We start from the raw sequence: 17,672 nt of genomic DNA, 5'->3' as shown, positions 1-17,672 counted from the left end.
ACTGGGAGCAGCTGAATCAGGACTGGGAGCAGCTGAATCAGGACTGGGAGCACCTGAATCAGGACTGGGAGCAGCTGAATCAGGACTGGGAGCACCTGAATCAGGACAGGAAAGTGTGTGAAATGTCTGGGTTTGGTGAGATGGCCATCCAGGAATGTGATTCAGTACGACAGTCCTGGACCAGGACTGCATTTTAAGAGTGATTTAGTTCTCAGCTGATGATGCAACAAACACATTAAAACATCTCTAAACAATTGTTGTAGCAGCTTTAAAGTCAACACGAGTTCGCCTTTGAAAGCAGTTCAATGGCAGAACTCACGAGGCTGCAGGCTGCTGGTATCACATTAAAGCTCATCATTGTGTGTTTGATTGTCTCACTGCAATGAAGCTTCAAACAGCTGAACTCCAGGAGGGAGGTTTAAAGAGGAAGGTGGGTTTCTCCTCACAGTAACCGACCGTAGCTCTCACACATAGTGTTCTATTCTCATGGCAGCACAAAGATCAGTGCAAGCAATGATACAACAGTCTGAAAAGGAAACAAAAGGAACTGAACATATTTGCTACAAGCTGTTTAATGTGGAACCAGCTGATGTGTCTGACAACCTACAACATGAAATCACTGAGCTGCAAAGCAACTGGCCCCCAGTGCAATCCAGATGTTTTCTCAGGTTCAGTATGTGTTGAGCTGTACTGCAGGTATCTCAGTTTAAGGAAGAACTCTCGGTCATCTGGCTGCACAAAGCATCTTTTCTGCAAGCAGGCTGCTGATGTGTGAAGGAGAAAGAACGAAACGAGTGTGAGAAAACTGGTCAGTAAAGAAGGTGACACTCGGGTTACACCATCTTCACATTTTCAGAAAAAGACGTAAAGTGACGGTGGAGAAGCAGTGCAGCTTTTGTTGCTTGTGGTTTCACTGCAGAGAGCTGAAGGCCAGTCTTCCTGTGGCTTCCGCTCTGCACACAGTGTTTGGCCACAGTGGAAGATGGAGGGGGTACAAGACCACACAGCCGTGTCCACACAGAAAAGCAGAACAGCAGATTCATGTGATGAAGCAGAAGTTCTGCACAGAGCTGCAGTTTATCTGCAGGCAGCATAAATAACGTGAGTCTCCACTCCTCCCTCTGACGCAGGCCTCCTGCTTCTTGTTGTCTTTGGAAGGAACTTCACATTATCGGAGCGCAGATTCTGTAAATCACAATATTTAGAGTCACACACTCTCATAAACACTGAGGCTGAGTTTCTCTGGACCACAAAGAAAACTTTAGCCGAGTCTGATTTAAATGCTAAAACGAGTTTTTTTTCTGGAGCCCCAGCTCTGTTGAATTCAAACAAATAAAACTGGATCACATCATTCAAACTAAGGCTGCTGAAACAACAAGAGGCCAGACTTGACAAAAGCTCATTAACAGAACTGAAACGACTCCACCTGACAGAGCTTATATCTGAATTCTAAATGAAGCTTTCTGTCAGTGTACAAACAACTACAACCCTGTTGGGACGCTGTGTAAAACATTTGCTCATCCTTTTTGACTTCTACTCAGTTGAAAACAGTCCAAAGACACATATTTCATATTTGACCTCATCAGCTCCATTGAATTTGATTCACTTAATATTCTGAATTTGATGCAGCAACACTTTCAACCAAGTCAGGACACATGATTTTATAAAGGATGTTACAACATGGGCTCAGGAACACTTCCTGTTGTCAGTAACTGTTCATTTGCAAATGACTTTTTGCATTTTGTTTTTAGCTTCTTTGGAATCAGAGTTGTGAACGCAGCAACGTGGCAGAAACGCTCAATTTTCTCTTGTGACAGGATATTTTCTGGTGGAGCATTTTCATGTGTTTAAGTGGGAAAATCACTGTTGGGAAGAAAGACAACGTGCGACTACAACCAGCATTTGCTCACATTCGAAGTAAAGCAAACACTAATGAAATCAGTCATTCTGAGGAGAAAAGCAGTTATTCTTTGAGCTGAAGAATAACTAACTTGGAAAGTTGAATTTGCTGTTTGATGCCAGCAGCTCGGGACAAACATCATCACCAGACTGATCATGTGTTTAAATGTAACTTTACAAGCATGACACACAGTTCATGTCTGTTCATGGTGGCCTCACCTTGTTTCTCTCTGACTGTGCTTCTTCATTCACAGCTAAAGGGCAAAAGATAAAAGTCTGATTAGTTCATTATTACTGAGCTCAGGCTTTGCTTTGGATTTGTCCATCACGTTGACACAAGTTACAAGAAGATGTGCAACAAATGATCAATGCTGTTGTACCTGTCTGAAGGTTCCTGATTTTACCAGCCAGAACAATGATGACTACAGTGAGGAGAACAGTCAGAGCGACCAGGCTCACACTCATGAGGTTTGTCAATCCAACAGGCTCCTCGACTAGAAAAAGGCTTTGTTAGACTCTGTGGCTTTAAACATGTTTCACATTGAAATGGATGGCTCTGTGGTAACTTTCACAATGAAAAAAGTCTTCAGAGAGGAAAGGAGAAGCTTACTTTCACTGTTAAAATCATCTTCATCATCAGATTCACCATCACCTTTAAAACAGATTAGGATGAAATCAGTGGACACGTGTTTGTTTCTTCGTCTTTATGCTGTTTTCACACGTCTGCCACAGATGATGAGAAAAGAGGCTTGACTGTAATCTTACCTTGAACGTTTAAATGCGTTGCAGTGACAATGACCGTGTGTCCGCCGATGTAAAATCCACAGAAATACAGTCCAGAGTCAGAGAAATCCACTGGCTGGATTTTCAGAAAAACTGAGCTGCCGTTGGAGCTCATTTGAAATTTTCCGTTTTGAATTCCGTCACAGAGTGAAGCTTTGCCATCAGACGTGTACATAGAGGAGATGCAGTGGGGTTTGGTTCTGCCGCTCAGCCTGAACCAGTCTGTCTGAGTCGGATGGACGGAAATGTTGGAGCACAGCAGTGTGACTTCTTCATCGGGCCGAGCCTCCACAGTCTGAGACTCAGATCCCCACACAGAGATCCAGCCTGAAAGAAAGAGCAGAGATGACGAGGGATTCATCCCTGAGAGCTGAATGCAGCAGTGACTGTAATAAGGCCACAAGACAGCTCACTCAGCTCTAATCTGCACGCTTACATTCTGGTTTCTTACTCATGAAGTGGTGCTGAGAATAATGAAGAGCCAGAACTTACTGAGTCTGCAGAGAAGGAAAGCTGTTAGCAAAGCGAGGCTCCTCATTGTGCGTTTAGTCGTGTCTCTGCGAGGAGAGTTTGCATCACTGAGCTCCTACTGAAAGCTGTCTGAGAGGAAATGTTGGGTGTTGGGTGGTTTTTCACCCTCACCTGCAAACGCAAAGCAGTGCCTTTAGATATATTTAAGCCCCAGCTAATGACCAAAACCAGAAACTGATGCATGACTTCATAGGATAGTTCAAGATTCCAGACAACATCACATCACGTCTGGTTCAGATGCATTTTCACACCAAAGATTCCACAAAGAATTTCAGATGTCAGCAAATCTCTTCAGGTGTCCAGTTTTGTGCAGCCATCATTAAAAGCATCCTCACCTAATCCACAGCAGTCTGGTGCAACATGAAGCATGACAGGAAAACCCAGCGGGGCCCCTGTGGCGTCTTATTTTTATGCTTCATGCAACAATCTTTTGGTGCTGTGTTTGGGTTCATTCTGAAGCTTTTCAGTCATATCTTGTGTCCTCTGATCATCTATTGAGGACCAGCTCCATATATTAATGTTGTGAAAGGATTCATTCATCCTGCACTTTTGAGTTGGATTGAATAAAACATCTTGTTGATGCTCAGATCTGTCCTCCTGACACCCAGCAGCATGTCTTATCAGACGTCTGGACCATCCTCTACTTCTTCTGAAGCCCTTTCAGTTGCTTCTCCAGTGGCATGAGAATCAGCTGTGGACACATGAGTCCCTGTTGATGCAGCAACACATGAACAAAGAGACTGTGTGGTATTTATTCCAATAAACAGACAAAAATCCCAGCAGCACATGAATATGACGAAGCATCAGTTCTACTCTGAGCTGCAGCTCCAGTTGCTTCCTGAGTCTGTCATCATAAACAACACGAGTCTCCACAGCTGATGGGACAAAACAAGCAAATTCAAGGCGGACCTCTGTCCTCTCAGTAAATGCTCTGCACTGCCCACCCCCACACTGAATTTCTTTTCTCTTATCCTGTGTAATATTTATGATGCCTAATTTCTGTTTATTTTTTTAAAGGAACCCTCAACTATATTATTAAATATATTATATTATAGTCTTCCTGGTTAAATAAAAACCTTTTTGAGGGTTTTGTATTTAAAGTAAATTGTTGGGTCATAGTTTATTACCTGGTAATTTATGTTGGTACTTACTGACTCTAACTCACACAGTGGACAGACAGCGGAGCACCTTCTCCCACAGGCTGCTACAGCTCCGCTGTCGAAGGGACAGATACAGGAAATCATCTCTTTTGTACAATACTTCTTATCACTACTGTTTGCTACTTTTGACATTTTATTATAGTTTGTTCTTTATAGTCCTATTTCACAAATTTTCACTTCTTTCACTGTGTTATAGTTACAGTCACGGTACACTTTATTTTCTACACACTGCCATTTGCTGTCAATATTCTTTTTTGTGCATTACTTTTCATTACTACTGTTTGCTCTTTTATTATTATGTATATAATTTTTTACTGCTCGCTATTTTGATATTTTATTCTGTATAGTTTGTTCTTTATAGTCTTATTTCACAATTTTTCTGTCAGGGTGGAATGGCTGAACAAGGCTAGGGGACCCAGGAGCAGACCAAAGACAAAAAGTCAATCAAAAAGTAGTTTATTCAGGCAAAGGCGTCGACAGGGATGAGGCAGAGAATCAGAGTCAATGGCAGGCAGAGTTTGAAGCACAGGCAATATACAGGTAGAGGCACAGAGGGCGTGGGCAAAATCTCAGAGTCAAGGACAGGCAGAGTTCAGAATACCGGCAGGCAATAAATGATCAAGCAAATCTTCACAAAAAACAAAAACATAGGCAAGGCTCACATGGCAGTAAGTTCCAAAAAAGGCCAAAAACACAAGCAAAGAAAAGAGGCAGAAATGTCCCAAAATTGACAAAAAAAAAAAAACAGAAAAAGGCTCATGTGGCAAAAACTCAAAAACAGCTCCAAAAAGCTTCAAATAACAAAGAAAAACTCACGAGGCAAGAAGGGTCACAATAAGGCAAAAACAGGCAAAGCAAGGCTTGAGCATGGGCACCAGGAGCAGAGTTCACTTCAGAGTGGCAAACAACAATCTAGCGCTGACCACAGTCCTTGGCTTAGTTTTAAAGCCGTGGCTGATGAGCAGAGTGGAAGCAGCTGTAGCCGGGCCGTGGTAGGTGATTGGTCGCAGGTGGTGTGGTGTAGGTTCAGACCAATGTCACCAGAGGGCAGGGCCACAGGGGAAAAGTGGGCCAGAATATGCAGGGCCAACCCTGCATATTAGATTGCAGGACAGATTAGGGCTGGGCTGTGACATTTTCACTTATTTCACTGTGTGTAATGCTGCTGCTGCTGCACTGCAATTTACCAACTTGGGATAAATAAAATATATCTATCTATCTATCTATAAAAACAGAAAAACAAGATCAAAATACAAGGATCAAAACTTAATAAGAGGTTTCTATTCTGATTCTGCTTTCTTAAGTCTAATTGGAGGCACTGCCAGCTATTTTAGAGTCAAAATAAAGGATCACAGGTTGTAAGTATTAAGTTTAAAGTACAGGTAACAGTACCCAGGACCAATATAAGCAGATTATGTAGCTACATGGACAGGTGTTACACCTGCTTTTTCCACAGAGTTCTTTATATGCCACTAAACACTGTTTCGTGTTTAAAAGATAAATTAACCTTTGAATCTTGAATCAGGAAACTTGTGAGTCAGCAGTTCTTCACTGCTGCCCTTTAGGACTTGATGGTTTTCACCTCAGTCGTGCTCAGACCACACTGTGCTGCTTCCTGTCACACCAGAGACATGATCTTCACTCACTAACTCTCACTGGAAACCCTTCGTCAGCGTCCTCGAGGCTCCTCTTCCATGAAACACAATCATGTTCTTCTGCTCTCACATTCAGATCAAACAGCTGACAAAGAGAGTTTGGCTCCAAAGTAGAATCAACATTGAAGCAGAGAAAGCACAGTTTGTATGAATATACAACGTTTATTACAAAACTGGATTTTTTACAGTGATGGCAAGTCTGACTGCCACCCAAACAAAAGGCCGACAGCATGAAGTGATGAAGCAACATTTCCTCTCTGAGCTGTCGTTCAACATGTTTCCTGAGTCTCTCTGGTGGCAGCAAACACAACACACGACTCCAGCTGCTCCTCTGATGGAGGCCTTCGGCTGCTTTTTCCTTTCAGATGGAAAGTCGGCGCTGCGGTGTTCAGGGCATCAGAGCCCAGGTTCTGTCAATAAAAACATTTACAGTCACTCATCTCTCCTGCTGAGTTTGTCAGAAACAAGAAAATCATTAAATGATAAATGACTTGAAGCAGAAACATAGAAAATCTAAATATCATTTTATTAAATGTAGAGTACCGTGTGTTTATTAATGAACAAGACATTTTGAGTTTCGCCTCTATTTCAAATCACTTGTGTGTAGTTTTTGGAGTCGAGTCATCTTGTCCAGGTTAACAGTATTTTATTTCTCGTTGAACAGAGTGATGCACATGGAAAATGCTCTCTGTTGTTTTCTTGACACTGAGCTTCATCACTTTGTCTGTCCAACAGACTTTTCAGTCATGTGTCTGTAGGAACTGAACAACCAGCAGGTGGCGCTTCAGTCCACTTCATTTTATTATTGGGCCTCAATCACCTTGAATCCATCACAAATGATGATTGTGAACTTTTCCTTCACGGCTCTTCTTGTGATACAGCTCTGACAGCACATAAGATTTCATTCAATGTCAAAATACTGAAAGCATTTTTCAAAAACATTCATAGTTCTCGAGCCCACTTTTAGTTTCAGTGGATGAAAGTGAACAGAGAAAATAAGAGGAACATGACAATAGCAGACAGCAGCTCTAACAGGCCAACAGCTTCATTCATGAGCAGCACAGACAGTCACCTGGAAATGAGAAGATGATGAGATACTACAGAGGAAAAATACCTTCATGAAGCCTCCAACAAGTTTGTCATAAACTCACTGCCGACTGTCACAAAGTGTTTAGAAAGGGCCATTTGTCACAACCAGGCTCTTCAGGCCACGAGGGAGAACGGGAGACACACTGTTTCAAAGATGAAATAAAGTCATTCATTGAAGAAAAGTCAGTGAAGTATTTACACAAGAGAACATCAGAAGATCTGACATGTGTCCATCAGTAGTGACAGTACTGTAGGTGTGCATGTGGGCTCAGAATGGCAGGTTCGTGTTGGAAAATGCATCAAATAATCAAAGGAATCCGAGGAGGAACTGACGGTGCCACACAAGCAGAGAGAGAGACTACACCCTCCCTTTGCCCTCTGTCACTCAGTCTGCATGTTTGTGTGGAGGCTCCGCCACATTAAGACCACGTCAACACCAACATCAGCACGTCTGTGGGAACCTGAAAAAGAAATCCAAGCTTAATGCTTCAGTCTTACTGAATGGAAACATGGCTGTTGAGGATGATGAACACATTTCTGACATGCCATTGTTTGTAATAGGAAGCAAGAAGCCGCCCACTGGGTGTGGAAGTGATGGGTGGAGGAAACTCCTGCAACATGGCCTTATTATCTTGACATGCATGAGGCATTGGGGTCCAAGCCATCAATAAGTCGTCCTGTCCACATTGCTTCATGCATGTGAAACCTCACCATTCTCCCAAGATGTTTCCTCGTGCTCCTCTCCAGATCCCTCAGAGTGCTCCTCCCTCCCAAGCCCCTCCAGTCCAGCCAACAAATCCTACGACTGCTGCTACTCAGGAATGAATAAAATGCACTTGAATGAACTTTCTGTGTCTGTGTCTTTAGGAGGGTCTAACCCTCCCCAACCCCAACCCAATGTTTCAAACACATGTTTCCTATTGTTCATGTTGGATATTGTTCATCACTTGAAACTGTTCCACATTGTTTGTCCATCTTTTCTATTCTCATGTTCCCAGGAAAGATTTGCAGGGACTAGACAGCTGACTGAAAATGTGTTCCACCAGTTTCAGCCTCCAGAGCTCAGGAGACATGAGAACATGACTTCAACATCACTCAAATAAGAGCAGACTGTCAATTCAAGAAACATCATCAAACCACTTTCAAACTCTGCACTCCTGACCTCTAGTGGCTGAAGTCAGTGTGACGTGCTGTCACATGACACACCTTCTCATTCACTCCATTCATATATTACAGTTTTTCTCAGTCGCTTTGGTGCATTTCTCGAATCATCCTCGTCATTAGCAAACAGTGAAACAAATAGCAAAACACCATGGATGACGTGCAAAAGCCAGTCTCTTGCTCAAAATCCTTAGTTCATCTCTCAAAAGTAAATATCTGTGTCAATGAACATGTCAGTGCCTCAGAATGACAAGTCCTTGTTTCATTGTGTACGGAGAAGACAGTCAAATTGCTTAGTCATGTTGTCAATATCACGGTCGACTCTGGAGGGATGTTCTAATGTGAACTATGGCTAAAGTTTTGATGACAGTTATTGTAAATTGTAAGTTACACCTTAGTGTGTTAGTGTTGCACCTTGATCACAAGAGACTGGACAAGATTCACGTTGACATTTTTACTGTTTCGACTGTACAGAAAGGAAAAGACAGCACTGCATAGCACAGAGAAAAAAAAAAGTAGTAAATTTAAACATAGGACAATCTCCTCAAATGATGTTCAAGGGTTCAGTCAATAAAAACTGTACATGCAGTGCTGTAGGAATTACAGCGCAGTCTTCCTACACCTCCTGACGTTCCTCTCTGTTCAGCCACAAATTCTCATCCACATCACAACGAATATCTTGTCTCGCGATGCAGCGTGGGACGAATCTTTTCGAGTGTCTTATCCAGCCTCTGCAGGCATCTGCCATGATGTCGCCACACGCTGCATCCATGGCAGCCAGAAGGGTCATCTGTGTATGTGGCTGGCGATCATATACCTTCCATCTCCATGCTGAGAAAAATTCCTCAATGGGGTTGAGGAATGACCACGACCACGTCTTCTGCGTTTCGTCAGGTTGAAGCCAGCCTCATCCATGCAGATGAAGTTGTGCAGGGGTTCACTTGCTTCCAGCTCCATTATACGCTCCAGAAGACACAATTGAGTTTTATGAAGTGCATGCATCTTCATTTTGGACAAGATGCAGTTACATCAAATGTGTACAGCACATATTGCATCTCCTTTTCTACAGCCATAGCAAATGTGTAAAGCTCACACTTAGTGTACTGTATATCACTATACCATGTTGTATTGTGCACTGTTAGGTACAGTTACTGCATGTTCATACATGTTTTACCTGTACATACTGGTAACGCAGCTCCTTGTGTACAGCTGCTTCATATTCATTTGGTTTCTCTTCAGCACCCTGTCAATGGTCGAGATGCTGACGGTTTGGATGTTTTCAAAGATGTTGTTGTCCTCTGTAATGGCTCGACAATATTATGACAACTTTTTCAGCCATTTTTCATCGCAAAGACTTATGCGATGAACTCATGCCTAAATGTTGTCGGGGGTGAGACTATTCAACAGAGACCCATTCTAATCCATTTTGATCAACATGACATAAGCAACTGATAATGTAGGAAACAGCAGAGAACTGTACAGAATAATTTGCATGGATGTACCAAAGCATTTGCAACTTGTTCAAAGAAATGAGAAACTGCTTTTTTGATGTGAACAAGTGACACAATGATGTGAAGACTGAACAAGTAGTTTTGAGAATTTCAATTCTGATCTGAGAAATGTACCAAAGCGACTGAGAAAAACTGTAACATCGTCAGTGTATGAATCCACTTGGTGGAACATGGGAAAACTATCAGAGTAGAAAAGGCTTCACATATTTATTCCAGTCATTATCACTGACATATGAACTGTGGGAAAACCAGATGAATGGAATATTGTCAGCAGGCCCTCCTAAAGCCCTTTACCTCTGTCATCAAGTCATTGGAACTTGGCCTCAATAGACAGAACATTTCATCATTTTTATAGACACTTAAAATACTGGATACTGACCTCAGTGTGTTGGACATTAACTGGAGAAGGAAAAACTTCACAGGAAAGAGTGAGAAAGTTGTTCTTTATAGTTTTGATGTTTTTCAAACTTTAGAAGGCATCAAGCAACTGAAAGTGCTTGTTTCTATATTAAGAAGGAACGAAAGAGTTCAAACAAAACTACAAACTAAGAAAAAGTTAAGAGTTCAATTTCCACAGTGCATGTGTCACAGAGTAAGGGGGGGTGACTGCGACAGGGTGCAACACCACCGTTTTCTGTTGTGGAGCAGAAACACCAGGCAACAAAACCCAGGAGAGGAAAATTTGAAATAAAAGTAATTCTTTATTACAAACGTCTAAAAGGAGGAAAGTCTTCAAAGGAGAGTCCATGTTGTGCCCTTCAATAAGGGGAATAATGTTAAGAGAGAGACGAGGAAAATAACATGAAGCAACTCTTTGGCTCACTCTTTAGTCATGAATTGTTTGATATCATTGAAACAAAACTCATTCAATCACATTCAAATCACATTCAATATCAGGACGCCATGTCCTCACAAAACACGTTTTTAACACTTTTTAAATTATTCACAATGTCTTTTTTAACTGAATTATATAACCAATGTACAATGAAATGTGTTTAACTTATTTTCTTATTTTTTCAAATCACCTTTAACTTATCAAATGTCACATCCAACATCTTAACATCAGACTTCTAGTGCAAATAAGGGGTGTCATGCTGCGTATCATCAATAAACACTGAAGGCACAATTTTACTGTGACTCTGCTACATATGACCTTATATAGTGCAAAAGTACAGACTGGAACTCTTTTCATACATTCCTTCATTTGAGTTCATACTCAGTGCTCCTGTATTTTCAGTCCAGTTTGATCAACAGTGTCCATCAAGCCGCAAACCAGTTTCAAACAGTCCTCTGATAGTCCATCACTGCCCTTTAAACAATTCTGTTTGTGCAGCATGTCCAACTCAGCAACACTCTCCTTTAGCACAGGTTCATGAGTGTGATGTGACTGGTTGGAAAGTGTCACAAAAAAAAGTGTAACCACAGTCCATCATATGTTCAACAGTCCATTTGTGTGTGTGTGATGTGTTCAACAGTCCATCTGTGTGTGTGTGATGTGTTCAACAGTCCATTTGTGTGTGCATACTCTCAGTTCAATGGTATGCGATGTTTCTAGTGTAGGAAGTGGTATGGCTGCACAGAATATGTCCACGGCACAGTACAGGTGGTATGCTGTTGCAGAGTTCTCAGGTGGAAACAGGCTGGTGAACCAAGTCTATCATATGTGAAAACCTTGGGTCGTCTGTGTTGTCGCCTCGGCCGCTGGAGCTCCTCATTGCTGGAAACACTTGGCACAGGTGAGGGGACAGCAGGCAGATCCTCAACACTGGTATCCTCCAGTTCTGGTTAGTTCTCCTCCTGATTTGTCGGCTCTTGGTTAATCTCTGGCTCAGGTTGCGTGTTTTCCACAGGATTCAGTGTCTCAGGGGAAAACAGTCTGGATTGTTGCCGAGGAAACACTGTCTCTTACTTCTCATGGCAGCCTTGTGAGCATTTTCCCTTGTGATTTCATCTGCTTCTTCCATGCCCTGTTTCCACTTTTCCATGTAGCTGTGATGATTACCATCTCCGTGCACTGAGGGGGGGCTGAAAAGCATGTCAACTGGCAGTCGTGGAGAGCGCCCATACAACAAATGGAAGGGTGAGAAACCTGTAACTTCAGAGCGAGTACAGTTATATGCATAAATCAGTTTGTTCAGTGACTCTTTCCAGTTGGTCTTTTGTCTCTCTGTGAGCGTCTTTAACATCTGAAGTAGAGTGCGATTAAACCGCTCAACCTGCCCGTTCCCTTGGGGATGGTAGGGAGTAGTTCTTGAACCTGCGACTCCACAGTACTTTTTCAGTTGTCAGAACAGTTGGTTTTCAGATTCAGCACCCTGATCATGGTGTATTCTTGTTGGAAAGCCAAATCTCAATGCATAGTCATTAAAGATTTTGTCTGCAGCTGTTTTGCCAGATTTGGCCAATTTTGACTTCTGTTTACAGTTTTCCTGTGCATCACTCCACTTTCATCCAGCTTGTCCCATTCTCTGAGAAGACATGTCATTGTGCACCAAGTCGTCTTAGTTCTGGGCCTGATGGCTTTGTTGCAGCAAGTTTGTACTGAATCACTGGTCTGACGGTGGGATCATTCCTTTGATCTTGTTTGATCTGGTCTGTTGTCAGTGGAATGAGGGGTACGCCTTCATTTACTGCTGCACATTTGACTGAGACACCCATGGACCAAGACACACTCAATTCATCCTGACTTCCTCTGAACACTCGTTCATGTATGCTTCCATGTCTAAAGGCATTCTGGACAGACTGTCTGCATCAATATTTTTCTTTCCAGGGCCATATTTGATTGTCAAGTGGAAATCTGCCAGTTCTGCAACCCATCTGCAACCGGTAGCATTCAGTTTGGCAGTAGACAGTACATAGGTAAGTGGATTATTGTCACTGTACATGCTGAAGAATGGTGCGTAGTAGAGCTAATCCCAAAATTTCTCTGTGATAGCCCATTTGAGGGCTAAGAACTCTAACTTTCCCGAATGTAGATGATCATTTTTCTCTGCTACAGTTAGAGTACGTGAGCCATAAGCAATCACACGCAGCTTTCTGTCCTGTCTTTGATACAAAACTGCACCCAGTCCCTGGCTGGAAGCATCAGTGTGGGGGATAAAGGGATGCGAAAACTCTGGGAAGCCTAGAACAGGAGGCTGAATGAGGCAGTCTATCAACTGTTCCAGGGTTGACTGATGCACATCCTTCCACTCAATGGCTGTGCTGGCTGGGATTCCTCTGCCGCTTCTTTTTGTTTGCCACTTCCTGTTTGCTTTGTGAGGGGTCTCAGCCTGTGCAGGTGCTTTAAGCAGGTCATACAAGGGGCTGGCAATACGTGAAAAATCTTTGATATACTGCCGATAATAACTCAACAGTCCCAAGATGGCTCTCAACTCACCAACAGTACCTGGCTGTTTATTTTTCAGGGCTGTGACTGCGACTGTATCAGCTGGGTCCATCCTACTTCCGTCAGCTGACACAATCCTGCCAAAGTATCGTACTTCTGGTTTAAACAAGTCACATTTTCGAGGTTTCAGTTTTATTCCATGCTCTCTTAAGCGCTGCTCTGACTCTGGGTAGTCCTTGCTAAGTCCACTTTCAATTTGTCTGGCCAGGCTAGAAAATGTGAGCCGATCTTTTTGTCCTGGCTCGCCTATTTGGCCTGATACCTGAAAGTCTTTGCGCCACACGTTGCCATTAGGGGGGGATGGGGGCGTGGTTTTTACTGGGGTACTGGACTTTACAGGGTTTAGGTTCACAAGTCCATGCAAGGCATTCTCTTTTTCTTGTAATGACAACCTCAGAGCCTCTCGCTCTTTCTGGAGGTTTTCTTGTTCATCAGCTTGACTCTGGTTTTCACTTTCAATCAGATTTGTTGTCATTTGAATTTTTTCTATCACATCTTGAACATTAAGGAGATCTGACATGCCCTCATCTTCTAAGGTGGCCAGCTCTTCCTGTTCAATATGCTTTATGATGTGTGCAATTAATTGACTGCAAGTTTTACCGCTCACATTTTCTTTTGATGGTCCTGATATCTGAAGTATGTTGCATACTTTAATCAGTTGCTCTACTGTCAGTTTGTACAGAGCTCCTTTAATCTCCAACCGCAGAATCTCAAATTCAGACTCCATTTGATCAGAATAGGACAGAAATAGTAAAACAAGGGATTTTTTGACTTTAAAGGCCCTCTGCTGCTCCCTAGTGGTCACTTTTGCTCACTTCAGGATACAAGTCGCCAGTATTGGTCTGAAGACCGCCTTGTCCACCTTTCTGGGGTCCTTTCTCTGATGCCTGGGTAATTTTGAGGGATGATCGACGAGAGGGTTCCACTACAGCTCAGGGATGGTCCTCCAGCCAAGCATCCCAGCGGTGCCTCCAAATGTTGTGCCCTTCAATAAGGGGAATAACGGTAAGAGAGAGACGAGGAAAATAACATGAAGCAACTCTTTGGCTCACTCTTTAGTCATGAATTGTTTGATATCATTGAAACAAAACTCATTCAATCACATTCAAATCACATTCAATATCAGGACGCCATGTCCTCGCAAAACGCATTTTTAACACTTTTTCACTTTTTTAACTAAATTATATAACCAAGGTACAACGAAATGTTTTTAACTTATTTTCTTAATTATTCAAATCACCTTTAACTTATCAAATGTCACATCCAATCTTATAAACTCTAATCCATAACAACAGAGCAAGTAGACTAAATAGACAACAGGAAGTAGCTCAGAAGGTGAAGTTGCTGAAGCTGACAGACTAATACGGCCGCGCCGCCATGCGGTCTCCAGGAGCTAGCTTACAAGCAACAAAAATTAGCAAGAAACTCTTTAACTCTTAAAACATAATTTTTCTCTCACATACAGTATCACAAGACACATATAAAAGCATTGGTAACACGTCCTCACGTTTACAGTGCTTTGTGTACATTAATTACCTTCAATAAGGGGAATAATGGTGAGAGAGAGACGAGGCTCTGGGCTTTATCTCCTGCTGGCTTCCTCTCTTGACCAGAGGTGGAGGGCTGGGGGCTGGGGCTACGGTCTCTCTGTCTTCTCTCCTGGAGCTGCTCTCCTGCTCCCTATTACGGTGGCCCTGAGGGTCAAAACACAACAGCATTTCTGATCATGGAAAAGGAGGGAGCAGCACTTCTGGTGGCAGTCTCAGCTGCCACCCACGTGACTCTCTGCTGTTTTAGGCAGCTGCCACTGATCTGCAGCTGTTACTGGCAGCTGCCATCGCTGCAGAGGAGATGCCACAGTCACTGTCGCTGTTCATCTCCTCATGACACTTTTTCTCTGCGTTATCAGTCGTTTCTGTTGTGTTGGACTATTATCAGTTATCAGCTGGATTTTTACTGCATGAGAACATGGACGTGTGTGAGGATCACAGCCAATGGGTGACAGTTGACAGAAGACGTTTTGTTGCCTCAACCTGACCAAACTAATAAGAACTGACACACAAACCCTGATCTCCAGGGTGACGGTCGAGTGTTTGCCTCCTTCATCCACCACTATTCTTTAACTGAAAACAGCAGCAAGTCAGTGGCAGCTAGGTTGTTAACACGTTTGTTCATACATTTGAAAGTTTCCTTTTCAAAAGCTGCTTTAGTTCTGCTGTTGCAACAAACACAGTGTTGTTAGTGCTGCTACAAAATCTGCTGCTGCTGCTTCTCAGGAATGAATGAAATGAAGCACATTAACTTTCTGTGTCATGTTATCATGACTTTGTGTTGAAGTGTTTAGAAGAGAAGGAAAGGTCTTTAGGAGGGTCTAACCCTCCCTAACCCCAACCCTCTGACAATGTTCCATCCAAATACATGTTTCCTACTGTTCATGTTCTCATGTCAAGATTCAAAAAGACACGACATGAACAAGCTTTAAACACTTCATGTCTGAAATATTTGTTCAGAATTCAGTCAATTTACACACAGCTAAATCATTTCAGTATTAATTAGTGTCATTATGAGAGAATATTTTCAGGTCGTCTGACATCTGTGATGTTTGCACTCCAACAAAAAGATTTGAATGGAACATTGTCTGCAGACCCTCTTAAAGCTCTTTCCTTCTTCTCCAAAGTCAAAAGTTACTGAAAAAGTCAAACTTGAATTGTTTCTCCTGATCAAAATCATTCAGTCAAATTAAATGAAATTTAAATTTAATCTATAAATTGTTAGTAATTTTATCACTCCTGATTCTGACACAACAGCTGCTGATGTTCACATTCAATACTTTTTGTTTTTTCCCTTTGAAATGTGAACAGTGACCTAAACTTTGATCTTTGTATTTTTGAAGCTTTTTAAACAAAGTGTAGAAGGTATCTCTGAATGGTTTAAGTGCTTGTCGACAAACTAAAAAGGAATGAAAGAGTTAAGACTTTTCTACAAACTAAGAAAAAATGAACAAGTTTAAACTAACTTCACCCACAAACTACAAATGAATGAAAGAGATAAAACTGATCAACTAAGAAAACAATAAAGAGTTCAAACTTATCCACAGTGGATGCTAATGAAGAATTTTTTTGTTTTTTTCAAAGAAGGACAGAAAGGGAGTAAGTTTTTTAAACAAAGTGTGAAGGTATCTAAAGGTCGGCTAAAGAAACGAAGAAATGAGACAAAACTGATCTAAAAACTAGGAAGAAAAAAGAGTTCAAACTGATCTACTTAAGGAAGATTTTTTTTTCTTTTTTTTTTTTTTTTTTTAGAAGAAGGAAATAAAAAGCTGAAAGCCGGAAAAAAAGTTTTGGATTGTGTGTGTGTGTGTGTGTGTGTGTGTGTGTGTGTGTGTGTGTGTGTGTTTGTGTGTGTGTGTGTGTGTGTGTGTGTGTGTGTGTGTGTGTGTTACTGTTGCAGCTACTGGCTGCTCCAGCTGTGGAGCTCTGCACCTGGCCTGAGGCTCACATCTCTGGGTTGTATGGAGAGTCTGTGAGCCAAGCCATCAGCATCTCCGCCACTGCATTAAAAGCAGCGGGTGGGAGACCGACAGGCTGGGCGGGGGGCTGGGGGACGGGGCTCCGCTCCCGCCGTCGTCCACGCGGAGGCTCCCGGACGTCTCCGGAGCCGCTCTCCCGCTCCCTCCGTCTCCTCCTGCGTCCAGCAGCCTGTTAGAGACATGAACAGAGGGACAAAGCAAAGGACCAGGTCAGACTAGTTCAGTTAGAGTCCTTTCAGACTGCTGCTGGAACATCAGTGGATCCATCTGCTTCATGATAAAATGCTCCAAATGTTCACAAATTGTGAAAATTTGGAAAAAACTGTAACTGTTGTCTTCATTGTTTAACAACATAAATCAGTCATCAAGCTCCGCCACTAGTGAGCAACACAAACACTAGTAAACAACAGAGATGTTGACCAGCTGCTTCAACAACTTCCTTCCTCACTCTCTGACGCCTCATCCGCTGTTTCCCGTGTTTCCCCACAACGTACAGCACTAGAGGGGTAAAGGGGATATGACGCCATCGACAGGACACCAAATGAAACGCACCGTGACCCAGAATAACACAACAGATTCCTCTGGGTGGGAACATTGTTGGAAACATTTGGGATAATGGAAGCACACAACTCAACATCATATATAACACAGGTCTCCTTGTTTTTAGACATTTGAATGTGGAAAGGTTTCATATTATGTCTGTAATGAGTGTGGCTGTTGTTTAGGCCATCAAAGATCAACCAAATCAGCAAACAATCTGAACTCTGAAGTGACACAAATTCCCTCAACAAAACAGCTGGGTGATTACTTGTTCACTGTTTCTTTATTTCCATTTGATCACGTTTGACTATTGTTTTGGGATTTTTGTGAGCAAACACTGTCTTCATCTTGACTAAAAGACGTCCACATTTTCATTTTCAAAACACTGTGTTGTTCCAGAAAGTGTTCAAAGTCAAAACAGGGTTG

The 17,672-nt window shown here is 42.4% G+C and overlaps 1 protein-coding gene across 1 annotated transcript; it reads right to left on the bottom strand.

Annotated features, from left to right (window-relative positions):
* Nucleotides 1-320: 320 nt before the first annotated feature.
* On the bottom strand, nucleotides 321-3,403 carry LOC121626215. Its single transcript, XM_041964554.1, has 6 exons — nucleotides 3,175-3,403; nucleotides 2,665-3,009; nucleotides 2,510-2,551; nucleotides 2,280-2,393; nucleotides 2,119-2,153; nucleotides 321-1,185 (listed from the first exon to the last, which is right to left on the bottom strand). Exons 1-6 carry the CDS (start codon nucleotides 3,218-3,220, stop codon nucleotides 1,078-1,080), a joined length of 690 nt encoding a protein of 229 aa, XP_041820488.1. The 5' UTR covers nucleotides 3,221-3,403; the 3' UTR covers nucleotides 321-1,077.
* Between the last annotated feature and the right edge of the window lie 14,269 nt (nucleotides 3,404-17,672).

The sequence above is a fragment of the Chelmon rostratus genome, chromosome 23 (assembly GCF_017976325.1).
Source record: "Chelmon rostratus isolate fCheRos1 chromosome 23, fCheRos1.pri, whole genome shotgun sequence".
Lineage (NCBI taxonomy): Eukaryota > Metazoa > Chordata > Actinopteri > Chaetodontiformes > Chaetodontidae > Chelmon > Chelmon rostratus.
This window is presented reverse-complemented; position numbering and strand designations above follow the sequence as displayed.